This window comes from Nycticebus coucang, chromosome 8 (genome assembly GCF_027406575.1).
Source record: "Nycticebus coucang isolate mNycCou1 chromosome 8, mNycCou1.pri, whole genome shotgun sequence".
NCBI lineage: Eukaryota > Metazoa > Chordata > Mammalia > Primates > Lorisidae > Nycticebus > Nycticebus coucang.
In genome coordinates, this window is record NC_069787.1 from 123,845,242 (window position 1) to 123,868,012 (window position 22,771).

At 39.3% G+C, this 22,771-nt stretch overlaps 1 protein-coding gene, 1 long non-coding RNA gene and 1 pseudogene across 4 annotated transcripts in view; 1 reads left to right on the forward strand and 2 right to left on the reverse strand.

The window, feature by feature from the left end:
- Positions 1-22,771, forward strand: part of LOC128592732 (uncharacterized) — a 135,441-nt gene that overhangs the window by 86,238 nt on the left and 26,432 nt on the right. The gene's annotated exons all lie outside the window — the stretch shown is intronic.
- Positions 7,494-22,771, reverse strand: part of VEPH1 (ventricular zone expressed PH domain containing 1) — a 246,934-nt gene continuing 231,656 nt past the window's right edge. For both annotated transcript variants that reach the window (XM_053600821.1, XM_053600822.1), the window contains exons 13-14: positions 17,213-17,349; positions 7,494-8,010 (exon numbers count right to left, since the gene is read on the reverse strand). In XM_053600821.1, the coding sequence (XP_053456796.1) occupies positions 7,774-8,010; positions 17,213-17,349 (374 nt within the window). In that variant the 3' untranslated portion in view covers positions 7,494-7,773. The remainder of the gene's footprint in view (positions 8,011-17,212; positions 17,350-22,771) is intronic.
- LOC128592724 (cleavage and polyadenylation specificity factor subunit 2-like) lies at positions 12,794-15,654 on the reverse strand (annotated as a pseudogene). Its single transcript, XR_008381989.1, has one exon. The product of XR_008381989.1 is annotated as a cleavage and polyadenylation specificity factor subunit 2-like (transcript).

Sequence of the window (22,771 nt, forward strand, 5' to 3'; positions counted from 1 at the left end):
ATTCACACAAGAAAACCAGGAGATACCAAAAGTGCTGAGGTGATGCTGATACTGATGCCCAGTTCTGCCTGGAGGGTATTTGGTGATATTGCTGATCTTGAGTTTTGGGTTTTTGACATACAGTGTCTGTGCAAGGTATGTGTGTGGGTGGAACAAGGCTGTGCATGGTAATGAGAGTCCTCACAAGGCTGAGCCACTGGGCACAAGATGCTCACACAGAGGGACATGGCAAGTGACGCTGTCTGTTTCCCTGGGCTCTGGTAGAAAAAGGTATTCAGATTCTGCCCATACATGGTTTTGAAGTTTAATTGATATAATATGAGAGGTCAGAAACTGCAAGTCAAGATGGTCACATGAAATGATCTAGTTTGATAGAGCCTCTGTTACCTAGTAGAGTGAGAAAAGGGAAAGAGCCTCTCGGCACAGCCATGCGCGCTCATCAGACGCTCCTGGCCCGGCCTGATCCAGGCCTGCTCTGCAGGGGGGAGAGTTGCACAGCCTTGGTCCCTTCTTTGAGACGCCCATACCTCAGGGCCCTGGAGCTGGCCTAGCCCACCATCTTCCTGCAGCAATGTGAAATCTGTTTAGTGACCCAGAACCTCAAAGGGAGACAGTCCCCCGCAGGCGTGGGGGTGGAGGCAGAACAAGCTGTTTTGATCCTGCAATCCCATTTCTGGGCATCTATCCAGAGGGAAAAAAATCCTTTTACCATAAGGACACTTGCGCTAGACTGTTTATCGCAGCCAAAATGTGAAAACAGCCTAAATGCCCACCAACCCTGGAATGGATTAATAAACTGTGGCTTATGTATACCATGGAATACTCCTCAGCCATTAAAAAGGATAGGGACTTCACAGCCTTTGTATTAACCTGGATGGAAGTGGAACACATTCTGCTTAGTAAAGCATCACAAGAATGGAGAAGCAAGAATCCTATGTACTTAGGCAGCACCTATGGCTCAGAGAGTAGGGTGCTGGCCCGGTATATTGAGGGTGGCGGGTTGAACCTGGCCCCAGCCAAACTGCAACAAAAAATAGCCAGGCATTGTGGTGCCTGTAGTCTCAGCTACTCAGGAAGCTGAGGCAAGAGAATCACCTAAGCCCAAGAGCTGGAGGTTGCTGTGAGCTGTGACACCATGGCACTCTACCGAGGATGACAAAGTAAAACTCTGTCTCTAAAAAAAAAGAATCCTATGTACTCAATTTTCATATGAGGACAGTTGATGACCTAGTACATGGTGGGGGTGGGGGAAGGGAAGAGCAGAGAGAGGAAAGGAGGGAGGGGTGTGGGTGTTAAGCGACAGTGTGTGACACACGTTTTGGAGGTGGGACACAATTATAAGAGGGACTTTACCTAACAAATGCAATCAATGTAACCTGGTTCTTTGTACCCTCAATAAATCCCCAACAATAAAAAACAAAGAAACAAACAAAAAAAGGAAGTGTCTTTTTCTAGCATCTATTAAGTCCAAGCTGCTCTGCTGAATTCCTTTTCGTGATGTGTATACCTCAAAGCAGCTCTGCTCTGTGGCTAGTATTATCCTCAATGTAGGGACGAAAGATGAGTAACTTGCACAAGTCAATAGCCTAGTTTTGGTAGAGCAAGGGCTTGGATTCTCACGTGTCTGTACTAAGAGCCTATGCCCTGTTCCCTAGACTCTTCTGCCACTAGAAATGTCCTCCTGATTTTCCAATCCCTTCAGAAGCATTTTTGGGGAGGTTTGGTCCCAAGGAGACCACACGCTGTTGCTATTCTGAAACAAGATGTTATCTTGGAGTTATCTTTCCATTTAAAAACTTAGGTTTGGGGGCTGGAAATTCATTACCAGGGCATTTAAGCCATTGTGTTTATTTCTCAGCAATGTGCCTTGAATTCAGCTCACATATTCTCTCGCCTCATCTCACGATTGTTTCTTAAAGTGAGTAATGCTTCCTTAGCCACTTACTCTTCATGCTTGAAAATATGTCTCCCATGAATATTTTCACCAATAGGCCTCTGGATACCTATGGGAAGTAGATACATTGAAGATGAGCCGGTAAATGCTCTTCGCATGACCAGCCAACAAAGACAACTCGGTTACCACAAAAGTTTTGAACATTTATTTTTACCAAAGTCCAGATTCTCAAGAAGTAACCAGATGAGATTCTCAGACATAAACATTTATGTTTCCAAAGCTATCTGGGAGGGGAAAAAATAAAAATAAAAACCACTTAGATTTCTGTCCATGATTATAATTTTATTCATATCAACATTTTAAAAGGTTTAAGTATATTTGGAAAAGTGGTTTCTTCTTTGATGGAGAGGAATGCAGCCCTCTTGGGAAAGGCCAGTCTGCGTAAACCAGCCGGCCCCAGAGGTGTGTAAGTGCCAGGAATGTACATGGGAAGCTGCTGATTCCGAATTCCTCGTGTGAGACTGAACCTGGCAGAATTTACTCTGATTTGGAATTACCGTATCATTGAATAAAACTGGAGAGGTCAGTGTTTACACTGTATTTACTTCTCTTTAGGCCTGGTTCAAAGGCAGTGAGAGTTGTGTTCTAAACTAATTAAACCTCAAGGACTTTGAAGTAAAATTTTTTTCTCCTAAAATTGAGCTGGTAGGGGTATTCTCTTCTTTTCTAAACCAAGAATTCAGTGAAAAAAATAATTGATATCTAGCCATTGTTTTACCACAAGCTCTGGGCTAAAGGTTTGAGCACATTACTGGTATTCAAATTGTTAACAACTAAAGCAATGTCACCTAATACACAGTACTTTGTGATTATTTATTACTAGTTTTTTCTAATTGATTTCAACAGTGAGGGTTATTCACTGACTATTAAGAGTGGGCTGGCAGATTATTTAAAACAACGTTTTTTTTTAGAGACAGAGTCTCACTTTATCGCCTTTGTTAGAGTGCTGTGGCATCACAGCTCACAACAACCTCCAGCTCTTGGGCTTAGGCAATTCTCTTGCCTCATCCTCCTGAGTAGCTGGGACTACAGGCGCCCACCACATGTCTGGCTTTTTTTTTTTTTTTCTTGGTTGTTGTTGCGGTTTGGCTGGGGCCGAGTTCGAACCCACCGGTATATGGGGCTGGCGCCCTACTCACTGAGCCACAGGTGTCGCCCCTAAAACAACATTTAGAGAATCTTTTACAACTATACTTATTCTCATCCTTTCCCCACCCAACTTCATAGGAAGAAATACCCCTGTAGTCCAAGGTGAGTCTCCTATGTGCATTCTGAATACATACATCAAACTTAAATTTGCCATCTGTCCCATCTGCTGCTTCAGGATTTTCTCTCAGAGAATGCTGCCCTCATCCCCCGAGTTTCCCAAGCAAGTACCTAGGGGCCAGCGGAGACCATTTCCTTTCTGTTCCTGTTCTCCAGCTCGATCCAGTCCCCCAGGGTCCTGTTGATTTTATTAGTTCAATATTTTTCTTGCCTTTCTATTTTCTCTGTTACTGTAGGTCCTCACCATCTTAGGAGAGCGTCACAAATGATCTACCTGCTATGATGTCTTATATTCCTACAATCCACTCTCTCCACTATGATCAAGGTTATCTTTCTAATTGAGCAAATCTGCTTAAAACTTTTTTTTTTTTTTTTTTTTTTTAGAGACAGAGTCTCACTCTGTCACCCTTGGTAGGGTGCCCTGGTGTCACAGCTCACAGCAACCTCCAACTCTTGGGCTTAGGCGATTCTCTTGCCTCAGCCTCCCAAGTAGCTGGGACTACAGGCACCTGCCACAATGTCTGGCTTTTTTTAAAATTATTATTATTTATTATTAAATCATAGCTGTGTACATTAATGCAATCATGGGGCACCATACACTGGTTTTATAGACCATTTGACATATTTTCATCACACTGGTTAACATAGCCTCCCTGGCATTTTCTTAGTTATTGTGTTAAGACATTTATATTCTACCTTTGCTAAGTTTCACATGTACCCTTGTAAGATGCACCATAGGTGTGATCCCACCAATCACCCTCCCCCCGCCCTCCGCTCCCTCTCTCCCTTCCCCATATTCTTAGGTTATAACTGGGTTATACCTTTCATATGAAAGCCATAAATTAGTTTCATAGTAGGGCTGAGGACATTGGATACTTTTTCTTCCATTCTTGAGATACTTTACTAAGAAGAATATGTTCCAGCTCCATCCATGTAAACATGAAAGAGGTAAAGTCTCTGGCTATTTTTTGTTGCAGTTTGGCCTGGCCTGGGTTTGAACCCATCACCCTTGGTATATGGGGCCAGCACCCTACTCACTGAGCCACAGGCGCCACCCTCTGCTTAAAACTTTTTAATGGTGCTTCACCATCTTAAGGAAAAAGTTCAAGGTCCTGCATACGGAGCCAAGGTCTTCATGCTCTGTCCCACAGGGCTTTTCAGTGTCACTCTGTACCATTCCCCACAGGCCCCTCATGTTTCAAAGCTGGGAAGAGCTTGCAGTTTTGCAAATGGACAATGTTCCCTCCCCCTCCTTTGCATTCGCAAGGTGGTTCTGCCTACTGACCATTTGCTCCTCTTTGGTCCACAATGTTCCTCCTCTTTCCTGGAGACTTGCCCATTCTCCAATACCTCCGGGCAACAGCGAGAGAGCCCGCTCCGAGTTTACAGCCACTTACACTGCTGCCTTCTCCTGCTTGCACAGGGCCCTGTGCGCATCTTCAGGAGGCCCTCGCCATATACCGGTGACACTTTTGTTGTGTCTGTCTCTTCCACTACACTTCATTCTCCTGGAACAGAGAAGCTGTGTCTATTATCTTTTTATCCCCAGGCCAAACATGGTGCATGCTGCTTAGTACACACTCAGTAAACTGCTACTGAATGATAGTTTTGATTTTTTTTCTATCACTTTTGGAAACCTTACTGGAGCAAAGTTATTTTTCCCTTTCTTTCTGTATTTTTAACTCCTCTTTTTCCATAAGTCTCTTTCCTCCTGAAAACAAAAAAGAAAACACTCTCTCCATCTTAGCTCCACTTTGTTGAAGGGATAGTTCAACTATTGCTTTCAGCTACTAATTTCCCATTGATTCTTCAGCAACTGAAATGTTACCCCATCACTCCAATGAAATAGTTCTTACCAGGGACACCAGTTGCTTCCTAATTGTGAAAGTCAGGATTCACCTTAACCGATTACTCTTTAGGATTTCAAATTGTTGACCTCTCCTTTTTTCCTGAAAAGTCTTTATTAATTTGGCCTTTATGACATCATTTCCCCTGGTCTACACCATTTCTAGGCCAGGTGCTGTGGCTCATGGCTGTAATCCTAGCACTCTGGGAAGCTGAGGAGGATGGGTAGCCTGAGCTCACAGGTTCAAAACCAGCCTGAGTTAGAGCAAGACCTCGCCTCTAAAAATAGCCAGGCATTGTGGTGGGCGCCTGTAGTCCCAGCTACTTGGCAGGCTGAGACAAGAGAATCACTTAAGCCCAAAAGTTTGAGATTTCTGTGAGCTGCAATGCCACAGCACTCTACTGAGGGTGACAAACTGAGACTCTGTTAAAAAAACAAACAAAAAACCCCCCACCATCTCTGAACACTGATCAGTGACTCCAGCTTGCTTTGACTTAAATGCTGGCCTCCCAAAGAACCCTTATTAATTCTTTTGTCTTCTTATTCCCCCAGAATAATTTTATATAATTTTGCATTTTCAGTGACTACATATATATCCAGTGAACTATAATTTTCATCTTCAGGACTGTATTTCCAATGTGTAAAAACTTCTATAACTCATAACACTCTCAAACTTGACATGTTAAAATTGAATTAAGTTTAGGGGTGGTGCCTGTGGCTCGAAGGAGTGGAGAGTTGACCCCATGTGCTGGAGTTGGCGGGTTCAAATCCATCCCCGGCCAAAACTGAACCCCCCCCAAAAAATAAAACCACATTGAATTAAGTTTATTTCCTCAAACATGGTTCCATATATATTTCCTAATCTAGTGAGTTAGCAGTAGAGACAGGTTGTTAACAATTTATAATCTTTCTCCAGGTTTCTATAGGACACTACATAACCCCATTCAGGGAAAAATTCTTCTCAATATATATTCCACAGTAGATTTTTTATTAGTCATTACTGCATAGTAAATCACCACAAATTTAGCAGTTAAAAACAGGATTTGTTTATTATCTGAAAGTTTTTGTGGATCAGGAGTCCAAGCGTGATTTAACCAAGTCCTCTGCTCAGAGTTGCATAAAGCCATAATTAAGATGTTGGCTGAGACTGGGCCCTTATCTGAGGTTCAGAGTCTTCTTTCAAGATAAAGTAATTATTAGTATAATTCATTCCCATGCAGCTGCAGAACTTGTGGCAGCTTGCTTATTTGAGGCTAGTAAAAGAGAAAGTCTCTGACTTGTTCACAGACTTTTAAAGGACTCATCTGATTAGGTCAGGCCCACCCATGACACCTTTTCAATTAACTTGAAGTCATCTGATTAGGGACTTTAAGCACATCTACAAAAACTTTTCACCTTTGCCATGTAATGTAACACAATTATGGGAGAGACTGCCTCATCATTTTTGCCATATTCTATGGGTTAAAAGCAAGTTACAATCTCCCACCTACATTCAATAGGGAAAAGATTATACCAGGGCATGGGTCTTGGGAATCATTCTAGAATTATGTGTTCCATAGCTTATTTAAAAACATATATATGGGTAATGGAAAAGAAAACCAATAAATGTTTGTGATTTGGAGATATTAAAACAATGAACACAAAGAAGGAAATTATAGCACTGTGGTTTAAAATCTTGAAGTTTAGTGGAGATGGCATGTATTTTGAAGATAGAGAAAATGGTTTTCTATGCTTATTCTATCTTACAGTTACTACCTTGGGTATACATATCCAAATATTTAAACTTCATATTATGTTATATTATATGAACCTAAAGGGAATAATTAAATAAGAAATTCTTAAAGATAGACATTTAATTACATAAATGACTTAATTAGAGGACCATTTGACCACATGGTAACCTCATTTGTATTAAGAAAGGATAATGTAATTATTAGTAAGTTATATAGTTTTTCTCAGTATATGTTAATTCAACTTTTCTAATAGTTTTTTTCTTTTTGTTTTGTTGATAATATCTTTGACAGACTGATTTTTCATCAGAGGTGTCAATCTTTCCTCAACATAGTTCTGGTATCTTTTAAAGTTTTTTTTTTTTTTTTTTTTTTGAGACAGAGCCTCAAGCTGTCACCCTGGGTAGAGTGCTGTGGTGTCACAGCTCACAGCAACCTCCAACTCCTGGGTTCAAGCGATTCTTGTGCCTCTGCCTCCCGAGTAGCTGGGACTACAGGCGCCCACCACAACGCCTGGCTCTTTTTTGGTTGCAGCCGTCATTGTTGTTTGGCGGGCCCAGATTGGAGTCAAACCCGCCAGCTCAGGTATATGTGGCTGGTGCCTTAGCCACTTGAGCCACAGGCTCCAAGCCAAAGTTTTTTTTTTCTTCGCAATTTTAAATGTCCTATCTATGGAAGTATCTTTATCAAAGTCTTTTCCCTTCCCAGCCCCACACCATCTAAGGGCATTCTTGGTAGGTCCTTTTTCTTATATTTACCAGAGAGATGTTCTGGAGTTAAATAAAACCTGATAGGGCATGAAATTTACTAAGAATCTTGTCAGTTTAGGCTCTTCTTTCTAGGGACAACGACTAGAAGAAAACAACGACTAAGTAGAAAAACAATATGGCTTGGTGACTTTATCTCGTTTTCTTGACGTTGGCAATGATAATGCAATGCCTGTGGTATACAATTGCTTGAAGGTGGCTTGTAAATCCCTACAGATATGTGGTTACTTCTCTACTTTCCCTCTCTTTTGCTTGGGCAACCGCCACATTGATGCACTGGAGCCATTCTTCTGCATTCTTCTCGTCCTTGGCCTTGAAAACATAAGTTTTATTGTCTGTGAAGATTTCGAAAGCCCGAGGGAGAGAGCGATCCCTGCGTTTCTTGGCCACAGCTTTCACACTCTGTACTTTGCTGAGTTCTATGGGGGAGTCATCTGGATCGTCTTTCTGAAAAGCAACCGAAGGAAAGAACATGAGCTGACTCTTAGTGTAGGCAAGGGTCTCTGACTGCTGGAGAATTGTCCAAGAGGGCCAGAATTCTTTTGCTTTCTACGGCTCAAGATGTTTGCTATTTGGGGCACTAAGGCCTTGGAGAGTCATTAGAATAATGGCTGGAGTATAGCGTTGTAGCTTGGCATAAGATAGTTGATTTGTAGGACATTATTATAAAGTGGGATATGGGAAAATGCTTAATCCACCGTTCTTACTTTTCTATTGGTATTAACACTATTAGTAGAGCAAACTACAGCAGCATAATCTGGAGTATTAACTCAGAATTTCAGATAGCTTGGGATGTATGAAGTTGAATTTTCGTTTGTGCTGCTTCTAAGAAAGGATTTTCCAAACCTTTAATTGAATGAAAAATTTCTGGTGTTTGAGTGGCTCAAACTGTTTTTGAAAGTCTATGCAGCTTTGGAAGCATGCTTTGCCTACCAACACTAAGGAAAGGAATATTAAATGATGCTACATTTGCCTTTTATCAAAGCAGAAGTTTAAGGATCTCTACAAGACCATGAATAGGTTTTTTTTTTTTTTAATGTCTTCCTTTGACTTTATAACATGAATAGTTTTAAGGGATCAGATACTTCTTCAGAGCAATTTCAGGTTTTTAACCTGCCTGAATACATTTTTTTCTTTTTTCTTTGCCTGCCTCATTTTTCCTTCATATTTATAATAGATAGATATAGATACACATATATGTGTATTCACACCCATGTACACACACACAGAGAAATTACAGGAACTGTTTAAACTTGCAATAAAAAAGTGCTGATGCAACTTAAAATGCTGCAAGGTCTTGCACAGATTTTTCAAAATTCTTTTAGAGGATTTACAGGATGAAGTTTGAATAATTTATAGTAAGTATCTGATGGTAATAAAATTGTGTTTTTGTGGGGGTGGGACACAATTATAAGAGAGACTTTACCTAACAAATGCAATCAGTGTAACCTAATCTTTGTACCCTCAAGGAATCCCAAACCAAAAAAAAAAAATTGTATTTCTTTGCATTAGTTGATAGCATAGAAATTGATATACTGAGGAACTAATCAATAAAATAAAGTTTCCTTCCTGATATTAGGTTGAGGGGGGTAAAAAAATAAAGTGGGGCAGTGCCTGTGACTCAGTGAGTAGGGCGCCGGCCCCATATACCGAGGGTGGCGGGTTCAAACCAGGCCCCAGCCAAACTGCAACAAAAAATAGCTGGGCGTTGTGGCGGACACCTGTATCCAGCTATTTGGGAGGCTGAGGCAAGAGAATCGCTTAAGCCCAAGAGCTGGAGGTTGCTGTGAGCTGTGACACCATAGCACTCTACGAAGGTGACACAGTGAGACTCTGTCTCTTAATAAATAAATAAATAAATAAAGTAAAGAGTTACCACAGTAATTTAAAGAGGGACAATGCGTCAACTAAGATAGGAATAGAACAAAAGGCAAAGGACACTGTTGCCTAGTTAGTTGGTGGGGATCAAGATCTTAGGAATGCAAAAGTAAAACATTCCAGTACAATCTTCCAACCACAGTTCTTACTTTAAAATGCACATTTCTTTTATTTAAAAGAAAGGCCCATTTTTAATGATGTGGCTGAAGCTTCAGTAGGACTGCTGACCACTGGTAGTTATTGTGTCCCTGGAGGTTAGAGGTATTTTGCTGTGGCCCGTGCTATATTCGATCATTTCTCACTATTTGAGCCACACATTCTGTCAGATTTCTGGAATGTCAAACCATTATTTCTTAACAAAGATGTAAAACAATTTAGATAATTATAAAATTCCTTACTTTTTAAGCTTCATTAAAAAGTCCTGAATCAAGAATTATAAAGGTCATTATTTGACTTCAGGAAAAACTCATTCTTGTGTACTAATTCTGTTTAGGGAATCTGAGGAATCAATCACTAATCTTCGCTTCTATTCCTGAGTTCTTGAATAAAAACAAGAAACTCCTACATGGTCATTTTAAATACTTTAAAATGTTTCAGTGTGAACCTATGTTTAAAAATATTGTTTCTTTAAATTTCTGATAACTGTCTAAATTGAATATACTCTTGTATTTTGCTCAAAAAAATCTTTAACCACAGGAGAGCTCATTTGCTTATGTCATAATACATGTAGATAAAGAAAGCAACAAGAGATCAAACTAGGTATCACAAGAATATTCTTTTTCATTCAAAAAGTTAACAGTAAGTCTTATTAATTAAAAGAGCCCTGGTTAGAATTTGTCATAATTCGGATACATCATTCTTGATTTCTGTTGAATTAAATGCTCAAATAAGTTTTCTAATGAGGACTCTAAAGATACAGTGCATATATCTGGAATGAATTATCATTTTTAACTAATTTAACTCCTTTTTCAGACACAGTTTGGTTTATGGGATGGTTAAGCTTATGTGTCAACTCGACTGGACTAAGGGATACCCAGATAGCTGGTAAAACATTATTTCTGAATGTGTCTAGGATATTGTTTCTGGAAAATCCAGCATTTGAATCAGTAGAATGAGTAAAGGAGACTACCCTCACTAGTGTGGATGGGTATCACATAATCTTTTGGGGATTTGGATGAACAAAAAGGTGGGGGAAAGGTGAACTCCCACTCTCTTCTTGAGTGGAGGTATTTGTTTTCTCCTGCCCTTAGACATCAGGGCTCCTGGGTCTTGAGCTTTCAGACTGTGGGATTTATACCAGTATTTCCCTCCCCACCCCAGGGGGTTTTCAAAACTTTGGCTTTGGACTGAGAGTTACATCGTTGATTCACCTGATTCTCAGGCCTTAGGACACAGACTAAATCATACCAGTTTTTCTGGTTCTCTGGTTTCTGACAGTGTATTGTAGAACTTCTCTTCCGCCATAATTTTATGAGCCATAGTAAATCTCTTATATATCCATATATATCCTATTGGCTCTGTTTCTGTTAAGAACTCTGACTGATACAGTTTACCATTGGCTTTGTATTTTAAGTATACGTAGGACGCAGTAGAGTATGCTATTTTGAAGGTTTCCCACTGAAAATTCAGAGTGAAGATAACTACAGAGCATCTTCTTCAGATTGAAAATTATATTAAATATTTATTAATTCTGTTAGAATTATATTCTATTTATTAATTGACTATTACATGAATAAAAGATAGTAATATTTTTCCCTAATCAAAATTGACCTTTGTTGACTAGAAGAGGTACTTAAAATATATCAGCCTTCATTTCTTTTTTTTTTCTGAGTTCATGATTTATTTCACAGTTTTTAAAAATTATATTTTTCTTAAGTAACTGAAGCTAAGACAAAAGTCCTCATGTTAGAAATTTTAGTAATATTGTCATCTAGAAATAGGTACAAGCATTACTCTTGCAATGACATTATTTAGCACAGTCATCTTCAAGCAGTAATTTAAAATTAATTCCTGCTCATAGGACAATGAACAGGCTAGGCAAGAAACAATTTTGCTAGTACAATGTAATATGTATAACCAGATGCTTTAAACCATGAAACAAATGCAGATTTTCTTGGCTCTGAAATAAATACAGGATTATAGGCTTACTCCATACAGTAGTATGAATTTAAGTGAAATTTTTTCAAAGTACTAAAGAGAAAACAAACTCTTTATATTCATCTTTTCTAACATTGTTTTGTATATCTGTTTTTTTTTTTTTTTTGGTAGAGACAGAGTCTCACTTTATGGCCCTCGGTAGAGTGCCGTGGCCTCACACAGCTCGCAGCAACCTCCAACTCCTGGGCTTAAGTGATTCTCTTGCCTCAGCCTCCCGAGCAGCCGGGACTACAGGCTATTTTTTGGTTGCAGTTCGGCTGGGGCTGGGTTTGAACCCACCACCCTCGGTATATGGGGCCGGTGCCTAACCGACTGAGCCACAGGTGCATATCTGGTTTTTTGTATCAGAAAGCTGTAAACTTTGAATTAGCACTATAATCCTCAATAGAGGTTTTGTAAGCACTTAAAATAGAATGAAATACTAATTCTAGTCTGATATCATTGGGTTGTTCTAGACATAGTTCTGTATAGGTTAAACAGGAAGCTTGATCCTTCTAAAAATGGTAACTGTAGAGAGGAGGGATTAAATACTTGTGAAAGGAACATCAAGGTCTGCCATGATCAAGCTACCTTCTAAAAAGTCATCAACAGATCATAATAGGGTGAAATGGCTGTCATTGCTTAGCTCAACAAAAATTTCATGTATTGTTTTTACTCTCTTGAACATAAGTGGTTTATACCATTACCAGCGTAGTTAGCCACAAGAAAGACATGAACGCAGAAAGAATAATCTTACCCAACCACTGCGTAGGTAACCCTAAGACAGCAAAACTTAAGAGATAAAAAGATTTACACCTTTTAATTAAGTTATACCGTTACCTTCTAAAAATGTGAGGTTCAACATTTGTAGTCTTTAAAACTAAATAGTTTCCAATACAGTAACCTCGTTGATGGTTTACATGTGTCTAAAATGTATGCATATCCCTTAAGACTTGAACACATTATGGAGTTCTTTTGAATTATGTACAAATGATGGTGTCATAATTCAAACTGGAAAACAACACAATTATAATAGAACAAGATACAGGAGAAGTAAAAATTGATTTCTGAACCAAATGTGTACTGCCTTACTTCTAGAGTGAATCACTGGGAAATAAAGACATAGAACGGATATGTTCCATGTCAAAATAATTGCATACTCAAATTAGAAGAGTCATAGCATATATGCTTTTTTCATTTCTTAAAAATAAATGTCAAAAAACTGTTTTATCAGTTTTGTTTAGTTTTTTTGTGGCATGACTTTTCTAAATAATTCTCAGTTTTCATTCCAGAAAATACAAGAAACAGTTTGCAAGAGCTCATGCAAACATATTTCTCTTAAGGCCATAAACTGGTTTGCATTGTTTTATTCAAGTAGAAAGCCCTTCTAGAATAAGGGGTTTGTAAAGGAAACCAATCACCTTCAATTCTTGGGCCTATACACTTGCTAGGAGCTCTATCACTCTGAAAGCCAAAAGACAGAATGCTCATTTAAGCATTAGCAAAATGTTCTCTATTTACATTTTTAAAAATCTAATACATGTTAAGTTTTTCTGGCAAAATAGCAAAAGCTTAGCATAAGAATCCTTTTTTCTTAGAAAGGTCAAGCACATACTTCTTGACATCATGTCCTTTACACAATGGCATATTGTTCATATAAAAGGTCTCTTATCCTATAAAAATCTTGACAAAGGCAGTCTTCTAATCCGATGAGACCAGTTTCCGTTCTACGGACTGCTACTTGATTGTTGCAAACAAGAGCACCTCCTACAAATTCAGCTTGAATACCCTCCCTTAAACGAACTTGCTTGAAGTCTGATAGTCTTGGTTCATTCATAAAAACTGACTGATGTCCAGGAACTTCACGAGGTGGCAAAGGCTCCAAAGTAGGAATGATCTCACTTTCTTCACCTGTTTCTTTCTCATCCTCTCCAAACAGACTTTTCAGGGCCTTCTGTTGTGCTATAACGCTAGAATCTGAAGGAGCATCTACTTGTGTTTCTGAGTCTTCTCCATCATCCTTCAGTTCTCCTTCTTCTAAAATAACTCCTGTGTCCACTTTGGAAACTCTCATGTCTAAGACGCCATCTATCCAAGCTAATTCAGCATCTTTTGCTTTACAAAACTGAAGGGAGCTGACCAGTGAGTCTTTTAATCTCACCTGGTAGATGTGTGTTTCACTAGTGGCATCAACTGTTTCATGTAGCTTTGGCATGTACACTTTAATAGCTTTCCCACCCAAAGCACGGCAGCACTCAGCCAGATCTTGACTGGCCTCTGGTGGGCCATGGACAATAATCAACTGTCGTGGTTTCATCTGATTAATGATTTTTTTTAATGGAATCTCCATCAGAGCATCCTTCATAGTCTATGTAAGTAACCCTTGCTTTTATTTCAATAGACTCTGTAGTGGAAATACACTTAGTAGGAACATCAGATAAATCCTGATCCATAGGTTCATCTCCATTTGTCAAACCAGATTCTAATTTGTTTTTTTCTTCTTCAGTAGCTTGAAGTTCTGGCACTAAGAAATCCTCTGGTTTGATAATCTCTCCATATTCATCCCATTTAATTCTTTCTTCTGGGGCAGGAAACATAGGGTAAGACTTTTTTGCCTGTTTGAAGAAACTTCCTTTACGACTCCCTTCGCCTTTCATCATCAGGTCATGTTTTGTCTTATGAGCTGACGGCTGGTCAATATCTTCCTCAATGTCGCTCTCATCACTAGAATCTATATCTGCCTCTTTTGACTGCTTGAGTTTTTTAGCAGCTTCTTTCTTTAGTTTTTCTTTTTCCAAGTATCCCTCAAGTTCTTTCCCTTCAAGTTTCACATGCTTCCTCAACTCTATTTCTGTAATTTTTTTCAGAAGGATTATCAATTAGGAAACATGCTAAAGTCCCAGGAGTAGTTCTATAAGTTAGAATAATTGAGTTCTTAGGGTCCTGACACCACTGAATAAAGAGATCCCTTGAAAATCCACATTCTAGGTCAGGTTGGCTTGCAAGTACACCTTTGGGGCTAGGTACTCGAGCCAAGTCAGAAAGACCATGAAATAAAGGGAGATGGCGAAACTGAAATGGATTTCTTTTGTCTTCAAAACATCTCATCAATTTATCACTCATTCATTCTACCTGGGACTTAGAAAACTCCACCACGTTATAGCTGACATTATTTAAAAGTGCCAATGAGTAAACACCCAGTCCTGCATCTTTAGTTCTCCAAATCTGATCAAGAAGTTGAGCAAGTTCCGAAACTCTGCCTGCTGTGTCCATTGCTATTAATACATTTCCATCACCTCGAAGTGTTTCTAGGACATTTGTCAGAAGCTGCTCATCTCTCTGTTTTCTTCTAGGCTGCACATATTTAGCATTAAATGAATCTGTGATAAGTAAGGAGCGTCTGCTTAACATTTCCAGTGAACATCCATTTAAATGGATCTCCCTCTTGTGGTTGAAGTCAACTGCATAAACAATTTCTTCCTCTCCATCTTTGACTATTTTCCATATTGTTCCACCTATCATATGACCAGCTGGCAGAGGTGTGATAGACAAGCCATGTCCTTTACCTTTCAAATTGACAATTTGAGAGAATTTTAGCTGCTGCATTTTATTAAATGCTGCATCCACATCATCTAATGTAAACAGTGTAAAGTCTTCTGTATTGTGTCGAGACTGGATCATACATAAACATCATACATAAACATCTGTCCCATTTTACAAACAGGAATGGTTGCATAGATAGCACAGTTCAGACCCCGCTTTCCGACAGCGTATGGGAGAGCACCAAGATGGAGAGGGTCGGGATGAGACAATAGTACTGCATCGATCTGGTGAACATGCTTTCTCAGGGAATCTATAATATCCATAGAAAAGTGCTCATCCCAGCCACAGTCCAATAAAAATCTAAACTCATCAACTTGGAGAAGATAGCAAAGAGCAGATTCTTCTTGGACCCCAGACAGGGTATTCAATTTGATAATAGATGTCATTTTTTTGGTCCAGTAATAACAAACCAAAAGATTTGATAACTTAGTTGTATATATGATGAAACACTCTGAGTTCAGAAGAGTGCTCTATAAATCTGACGGACTGCCAATTTCCTTTCATCTAGTTTTCCTGGTCCTAGTTGATCCTTCATACAGCTGTCAGAGACCATCCTTTTGCTTCACCAATTACCCTTGCATTAAAAGTGCTCCAGCACATTTATTTCCTCACTCTCCCTAAATACGCTAAAGCGTCTTAAAGCTCTGTATCTCTGTGCAGCATCCAGGCACAAACTTCTTTTAATCTTTCATGACTCAATTCAAATATCTGCCCCTTTATAAATGTTTTCATTGCCTCCAGGCAACACTGGTTATTTTGTGTCACATTGGGGGTAAAATGCAAGTAGAGGTAATCGTCTTTGTATTTCCAGTATGTGCTCAAGGTAACATAAATGGATGCTGAAGGAAGGAGGACTCCTCCTAATACTGTGTAAGTTCTTCGGGGCACTGATTTCGACTGATGCTAACTACTTCATCTGGAAGGATCTATCGTAGTTAATTGTTCTTTCAATAATGACCATGCATATTAAAGACAGCTATGCAAAAAAGTAGAGAAAATTATAGAATCGGGGTAGCCCTGGAGCTCAGTGATTTGCAAGTGTCTTCCCAGGTCAGTTCTGGAGTGGGGAGCAGTGGTTTCCTAACAGGGTCACAGGGGTTGCAAAATTAAAAATTTGGGATGGGCAAAAATGATGGCTCATGTTCACCTGGTCACGGAGGCCAGACCTGCCAGGGTTAAAGCTAGTCTGACTTCTGGTTTTCTGAAGAACACGTAAAATAGTATGAAGTCAAAAAGATTGAAGTCTTGGGAAATTGCAGTGATAGTGGAAGCACTTCAGGGTGAAGGCGGGAGGGTGCCGAGGCCAAGACAATGTTAGTAAAGCACGATATACCATCGGAAGGATTTTTGGAGTCAACGAACTAAAAGGACAACTACTCTGGGCCCATTGTTTAGTAACCTTGTGGTCTCTCAACCCACGACTCCAAGAGGCTAGTCTGTGGCCACGAGGCATAGGAAAGCTGGAGTCGGGTTAACTCTTCTAGCCACAAGAGTGAAAAGGCGGGGAAAACAGGAAGGAGGGAAGGAGAGCATGGGAGTGAACCCAACGGACTGCCACAAAATAGCGGGAGTTGTAGACCCATGAAGAGGCCACTTCTTCCCTCCATCCTTCATTTCTTCCTTCTTGCCTACTCTCCTCTTCCGTGACCCCTACCTACAAATATAACGTATAGTTATAAATAGAAACAAGAATCAGTATCACAAACCATAAATTTATGGATGCGCCCTCAAGGAAACAAAAGGCATAGTGTTGATTCAAGACCACCATGTAGACGGTCTGTAGTTCATCTTCTAAAACCTAAGTCAGCTAAAACAAACTTCCATATTAATCTGAAAAGAGACCAGTGGAACAATTGACGGGAATGAACAGACCAGGCAAAAGAAAATATGAAATAAAATAATGGTGTAAGATTATAAAATGAAGAAGGAAAAGGTTATCATAGCTTTAACTCAAGACAAAGTGTCTAGCTGGTTGATGGAGATCAAAACCTTAAAAATGAAAGTGAAAGAGATGACAGAGGAAAAGACTTACAGACTTTCCTTTCTGAAACAGAAGTTGATTTCCAGCCAGTGTAAAATAGCGAGTTTTCCACCTTTTGATGAACTTCCATCTGACTTGCTTCTCTTTAAGTTTTCCTTCTATGAGAGGCTGGCCATCTTGATTTATAACTGCAGAAGGTAACAGGATAAGCAAGTCATTTATTTTCCATTATTTATTTGGCAAATGATCAAAAGTCAGAATTGCACTGTGAACCACAACCCAGGAAGCATATCTGGAAAGTGGACTAATAAATTATAATTTTGGTGAACTTTTTCTCCTTTGTCCCTAAAAGAATGCACAATTCAGATACGGTGATAGAAAAGTGTTGAAAGCCTTCATTGAGATTTTCAAAAGGAATTAGTTCACAAAAGCAGCATCTGGTCAGCAGTGTTAAAGGTTCACCGGATATCCAGATTTCTGTGCTTCTGGGCTTATTTGTTTCCTGGTATTCTGTTCCTTAGGTTGGAACGACCAAATCAACTTAGAACATTTTGAAACTTTGACACAAAATATCTAGTATGCCATAATCGCCATTTTGGTTTTGCCAGTTACTAGGTAATAAAAAACAAATTTCCATGCTTGACGACACTGGGACTGCTAGAAATATAGCTTTATAAATAACCATAAACCAAGTATATTTAGCTTTTGGCAGCAGAAGTTAATGCAGCACATTAAGTTGAAAAGGAAAACTATCCAATTCTTTCGTACATGCTATCTAACTCTCTTGAAGATACACACACTCTCTCTTTCTTCTTCGTATTATTCCTATCTTCACTTAGTCAACAACTGATCATTTCATATTTCAGCTCAAATGTGGCTTCCTTTGGGAAACTTTCCCCAAACCCAGATAAAAGTGGTTTCCCCCTTAAATATCTTCATAGTACATGGTATGTGTATGTTTCTTTTTATATCAGGGATTATCATTTGTAGATTGAATTAGCGTTTATCTGATGAATGTCTTTCTTCCTTATTCAACTAGAAGCTCCACAAAGGTAGGGCTGGTTGGTTCCCCATTGAATCACCAAGAATGTACAGAGTCCCTAGCAAACATAGAAAATCTATAAATATTTGTTGAATGAATGGATTAATTTTACACCAAAAGAGCATGTGTGTTGACACATAATCGTAGAATTAGAAGATACAAACTATGTCAGAAGTTTAAATGTTAAAAGTTAAAGTCCTAGTAAAGCAAACAAGAACCCTAGATAATTTTCTCTAGAGGAAAAATTTTTCTCTCTCTCTGCCAACTATATAATATTCATATAAAAGCATTCAATTTCAGCAGAATCAAGCCGTGGAAAGCTGAATTTGGAGTAGGTCAATGTTTACTTACATGTATTTCTGTTTAATTTTCATAGCACCTTGAAAGTAATAAAATTTGTTTCATCACTTTGGGAAAAATATAGACAGTGCATGTTTGACCATATGTGTGAACACATCTGTTTTTCCTATGCTCCCATTTCTCTTTTATTTTTTTTTTTTTTTTTTTAGAGACAGAGTCTCAGTCTGTCACCCAGGCTGGAGTGCGGTGTGCAGTCATAGCTGAGTGCACCCTCAAACTACTGGGCTCAAGCAATCTTCTTGCTTCAGCCTTCTGAGTAGCCAGGACCATGGGCACATCCCACTACACCCCACTAACTTTATTTTTTTTTTCTTTTGTAGAAATGAGGTCTTGCTATGTTGCCCAGGCTACTTTTAAACTCTTGGCCTCAAGAGATCATCCCACCTTGATCTCCTAAAATGCTATGCTTACAGATGTGAGCTGCTGTGCCCGACCTCATTTTTCTAATGCAGGTTAAATAATTACTTCATACAGGAGGATTGCCCACCCTGACAGAGCATTTTTAGGATAAGAATAATAAAATGTATAGTTTTCATAAGCAAAGTTCTATTAATGCTATTTCGGTACTTTTTCTTTTCTTTCTTTTTTTTTTTTTTTTTGAAAAATTGAATAGTCTGAGGACTAGTTAACATTCCACTGGCAACTCCAAATTAAGGCAGGAAACTGAAAATACATATCAAGTATGTTGTTAGATAGGGATACGGGCTAAGATGAAAGTAGACTAGGGAGTAAGGGATGTGGGGGTTAGGTGTGCCTGCATCTAAGAGTTCAGAAAAGGGCTTGGACATTCAAAGCAAAGTGTGATCTGAGGCATCAGTGATGAGAAGTATCTCCCGTCTTTCGAGAAGCCAGTAGTATGCATAGCAGAGGCCTGGGAAAGCAGGGACCATGAAAGGATAAATTGAAAATCAATCTCAAGAAAATTATCTAGGGTTCTTGTTTGCTTTACTAGGAATCATCTGATTTAGAGCATTCTTAAAAAGCTAGTAATGTTCTTCAAAAACTGAAATTTTCCAAAAAACATAATGATGACTTTCACACTGTGACGTGATGCAGTTGAAGCTCTTATAACACTGCACCTTTCCCCTGTGCTACACACAAAAGCGTGGACAGCCTAGCACAGGGTATACCTGGGCTCGGGGCTCAGTAAGCGCTTATTAACGATGTGCTGTTGAGTCATAAAAAGTGCAATGGCCTATCTGGGAGGAGGAAACAAAGTTTCAAGAGGAGGAAAAATAAGTAAAAACAAGCAACAACAAAAAACCCAACCCCCAAATGAATTAAACATTATAAATTTTCAGACTTCTTGAATGAACTCAGAAGGTTTAAATTTGAATCTTCTCAACTACTGTTTTCTGATCACCAAATAGGAAATAATAACAATCCTCTCCCATTTAAAAAAGATGTTGAGAGGTCAAAAACTCAAAATACAGAAATTTCTTGGAGGACACTAGGGAGATAGCAAGGCACAAGGCACTCACTACTGTCCCCACATCCACTTTTGGTAAAGACATTCCTTCCCAGCTTGTAATCACTTTGCTTTCTTGCCATGGTTTTGGTGGTAAGATGATTTGATGTAATGCTATTTAATAACGGTACACTTTTCCTGTCTCAGCCTCTCATATTTACTCAAAGATGCATTTAAAATAGTTATGGTATCTGAGATGATTTCAAATCATGATCAATCTAGGTAGTTTTTAAGCACGTGGATCCTTCTGGATCTGATATAGCAGATTACCTAATGTATTTTTCCGCAAGGCAGACCTAAATGTTTCATGTGAAGAATATGCATGACAAAAGCCTGCAAGGAGCCCTTGGCAAAATTGTTGAAGGACTCCCTAGAGACAGGGATACATGGGATATAACGGCCATGACAGACCCAAGACCAAATGATAGGCTTACTAAGAACCAAGGATGAAGAACTTCAGAAATATGCTGCTAAGCAAAAAGCTTTCATTTTAACCTGATAAAAATGAATCTCAGGGAAAAAGTCCATGGAATGGGTTTTAGGAAGGAAATATTAGTAGAACTTTAAAGCAGCTGAATGTTAGAGCCCAAATTTAGGTATCAAGGTCAGCTTCAGATAATTTAGTAAAAGCCAGGCTATTTGTAGTTATAAAATTAATTTTCATTTTTCAAAGACAAAAAAAAAGAGACATACAATATTTCCAATGGCAATCCCATATCTTAAACTTTTTTTGCAGTTATGTCTAGCATATGCATAATTCTTATATAATACCACACCCTCTATATAACCAAAACAAAGAATTTTTAAAGGATTATCTTATTCCATTTAAAAAATAACTTGTTGCACAATCAAGTATCTAAAATAATCTTGTTTGCAATGTGGCACATACATTCAAGTGTTTTCTCACTTTCTAATAACACATTTTTTCATTCAAAGCACTACAACTTGACTAAGACATTCTCTACTGACTTGGATCTGTTCCTTTAATTAACTGGCTGAAACAGCTGTGGAATATTAGATTATCAGGTGCGATTGGAAGCCAAATCATAACTGTGTTTATCAACGAAAGGTGTTTAGAATGCAAATATGAACCTGGCTTATTGTACCCTCAATGACTCCCCAATAAAAAAAAAAAGAATGCAAATATGAATGTTATTCATTAATTTTACCCCTTTCTGCACCAAGAGTTGAAAATATTTATGTTGGTGAAAAACGAATTTTGAAGATGGTAATCTCACTCAACATGAAGCTGGTGAATAAGAGTACGACATAAACAGGTCCTTTAGAGCTGAGACGCTCCACAGCAGAAAGAAAACAGTAGAGAACAATCAACTGTCCATCCATCAGTCATTCATCCATCCCACACATATTTTTGAGCACAGGTGGGCTGAACGGTATTTGTCAAGATCTGAGGAGTTACAAAACCCTACTCACAGGGAGTTTGAATTTGTTGGGGTAAAGCATTTTACAAACTGTACAGCTCAATGTGCAGTTTGGTGAGTGCCACTGGAGAGGTATGAGCCAAGTGTTACAGCATTCAAAGAGAAGAAATTCCACTTTTAGTTAGGACAAAGTAATGTGAAAGTTGGGCCCTTGATGAAGAAGCAGGAAAGAATTTTCCAGAAAGAGTGCAGAAAAGGATCAAAGCAGTGGGAGCCATGTGTGACAGAAAGCACACGAAAGAAGCTAAAAAAGCTGGAAGAATCGATTAACTGAGAAACAAGGGCAAAAAGCAGGGGCTTTGGGACAGCCATGGCTGAGGACTGAGGGTGTGTGTTCAAGGTTTTCTAGGTATAAGATCCAGGAACAAGATTTGGTGTCAGTCATGTGGTAGTCAAACTGAGCATCACTGCAAGGTTTTTGTGAAGCCCCACTAGAAGGGACGAGGGGGGGCTGTGAGGGTCCAACCTGCATGGCATGAATTCTCATGGATCCCAGATGGGAATAGTTACATATCATGCGGGGTCTTGGCATAAAATAGACTGTATACATGAGCTGAGCAACTGAGGGGAGTTAATGAAAGGATTACTCACCCAGGTGTGAGCAAGGTGTAAGAAAAGTACCATAGTACTCAGGGGCTGGTAACCATGAGGCATAATGCCCTGTGCATGAAGAGGAGAGGGGAGAGAGCAGTTAGGACTCACAGGAAGACTTGTATAGAGGGCACTGCCTGCCAGGAACTGTGGCTGGACAGGGAGGGAACCCACAAGTAAATGATGTGACCTCACTCTCGTCTGTCCCTCTGACTTACAGGTGTTCCCAGTGGTTGAAGGTAACTGAAAGCTGGTGGTAAAGGGCCTGTTGATGCAGTCACCATGTGGCAGCCTTGTGGGACATAGAGCTGGGGGGAGTGATTGAACACAGATTATGTGTCAAGTCGGGGCAAGTTGGAACATACAAGGGGACTTCACAAGTTCATGGGAAAATTGAATTAAAAGATAAATAAACTTTGTTTCTCAATATAAGCTACATCAAGTTCAAGATACTTTTGCAGCCATTGATACCAGGATTATAACAAATGGCATGGTTCCTGTAAATATCCAGGCAGTGTTTTAGAATGCTGTATTTCTTTCTTTCTCTCTTTTTTGGAGACAGAGCCTCAAGCTGTTGCCCTGGGTAGAGTGCTGTGGCATCACAGCTCATAGCAACCTCCAAGTCCTGGGCTCAAGTGATTCTCCTGCCTCCACCTCCCAAGTAGCTGGGCCTATAGGCACCTGCCACAACGCTTGGCTATTTTTTT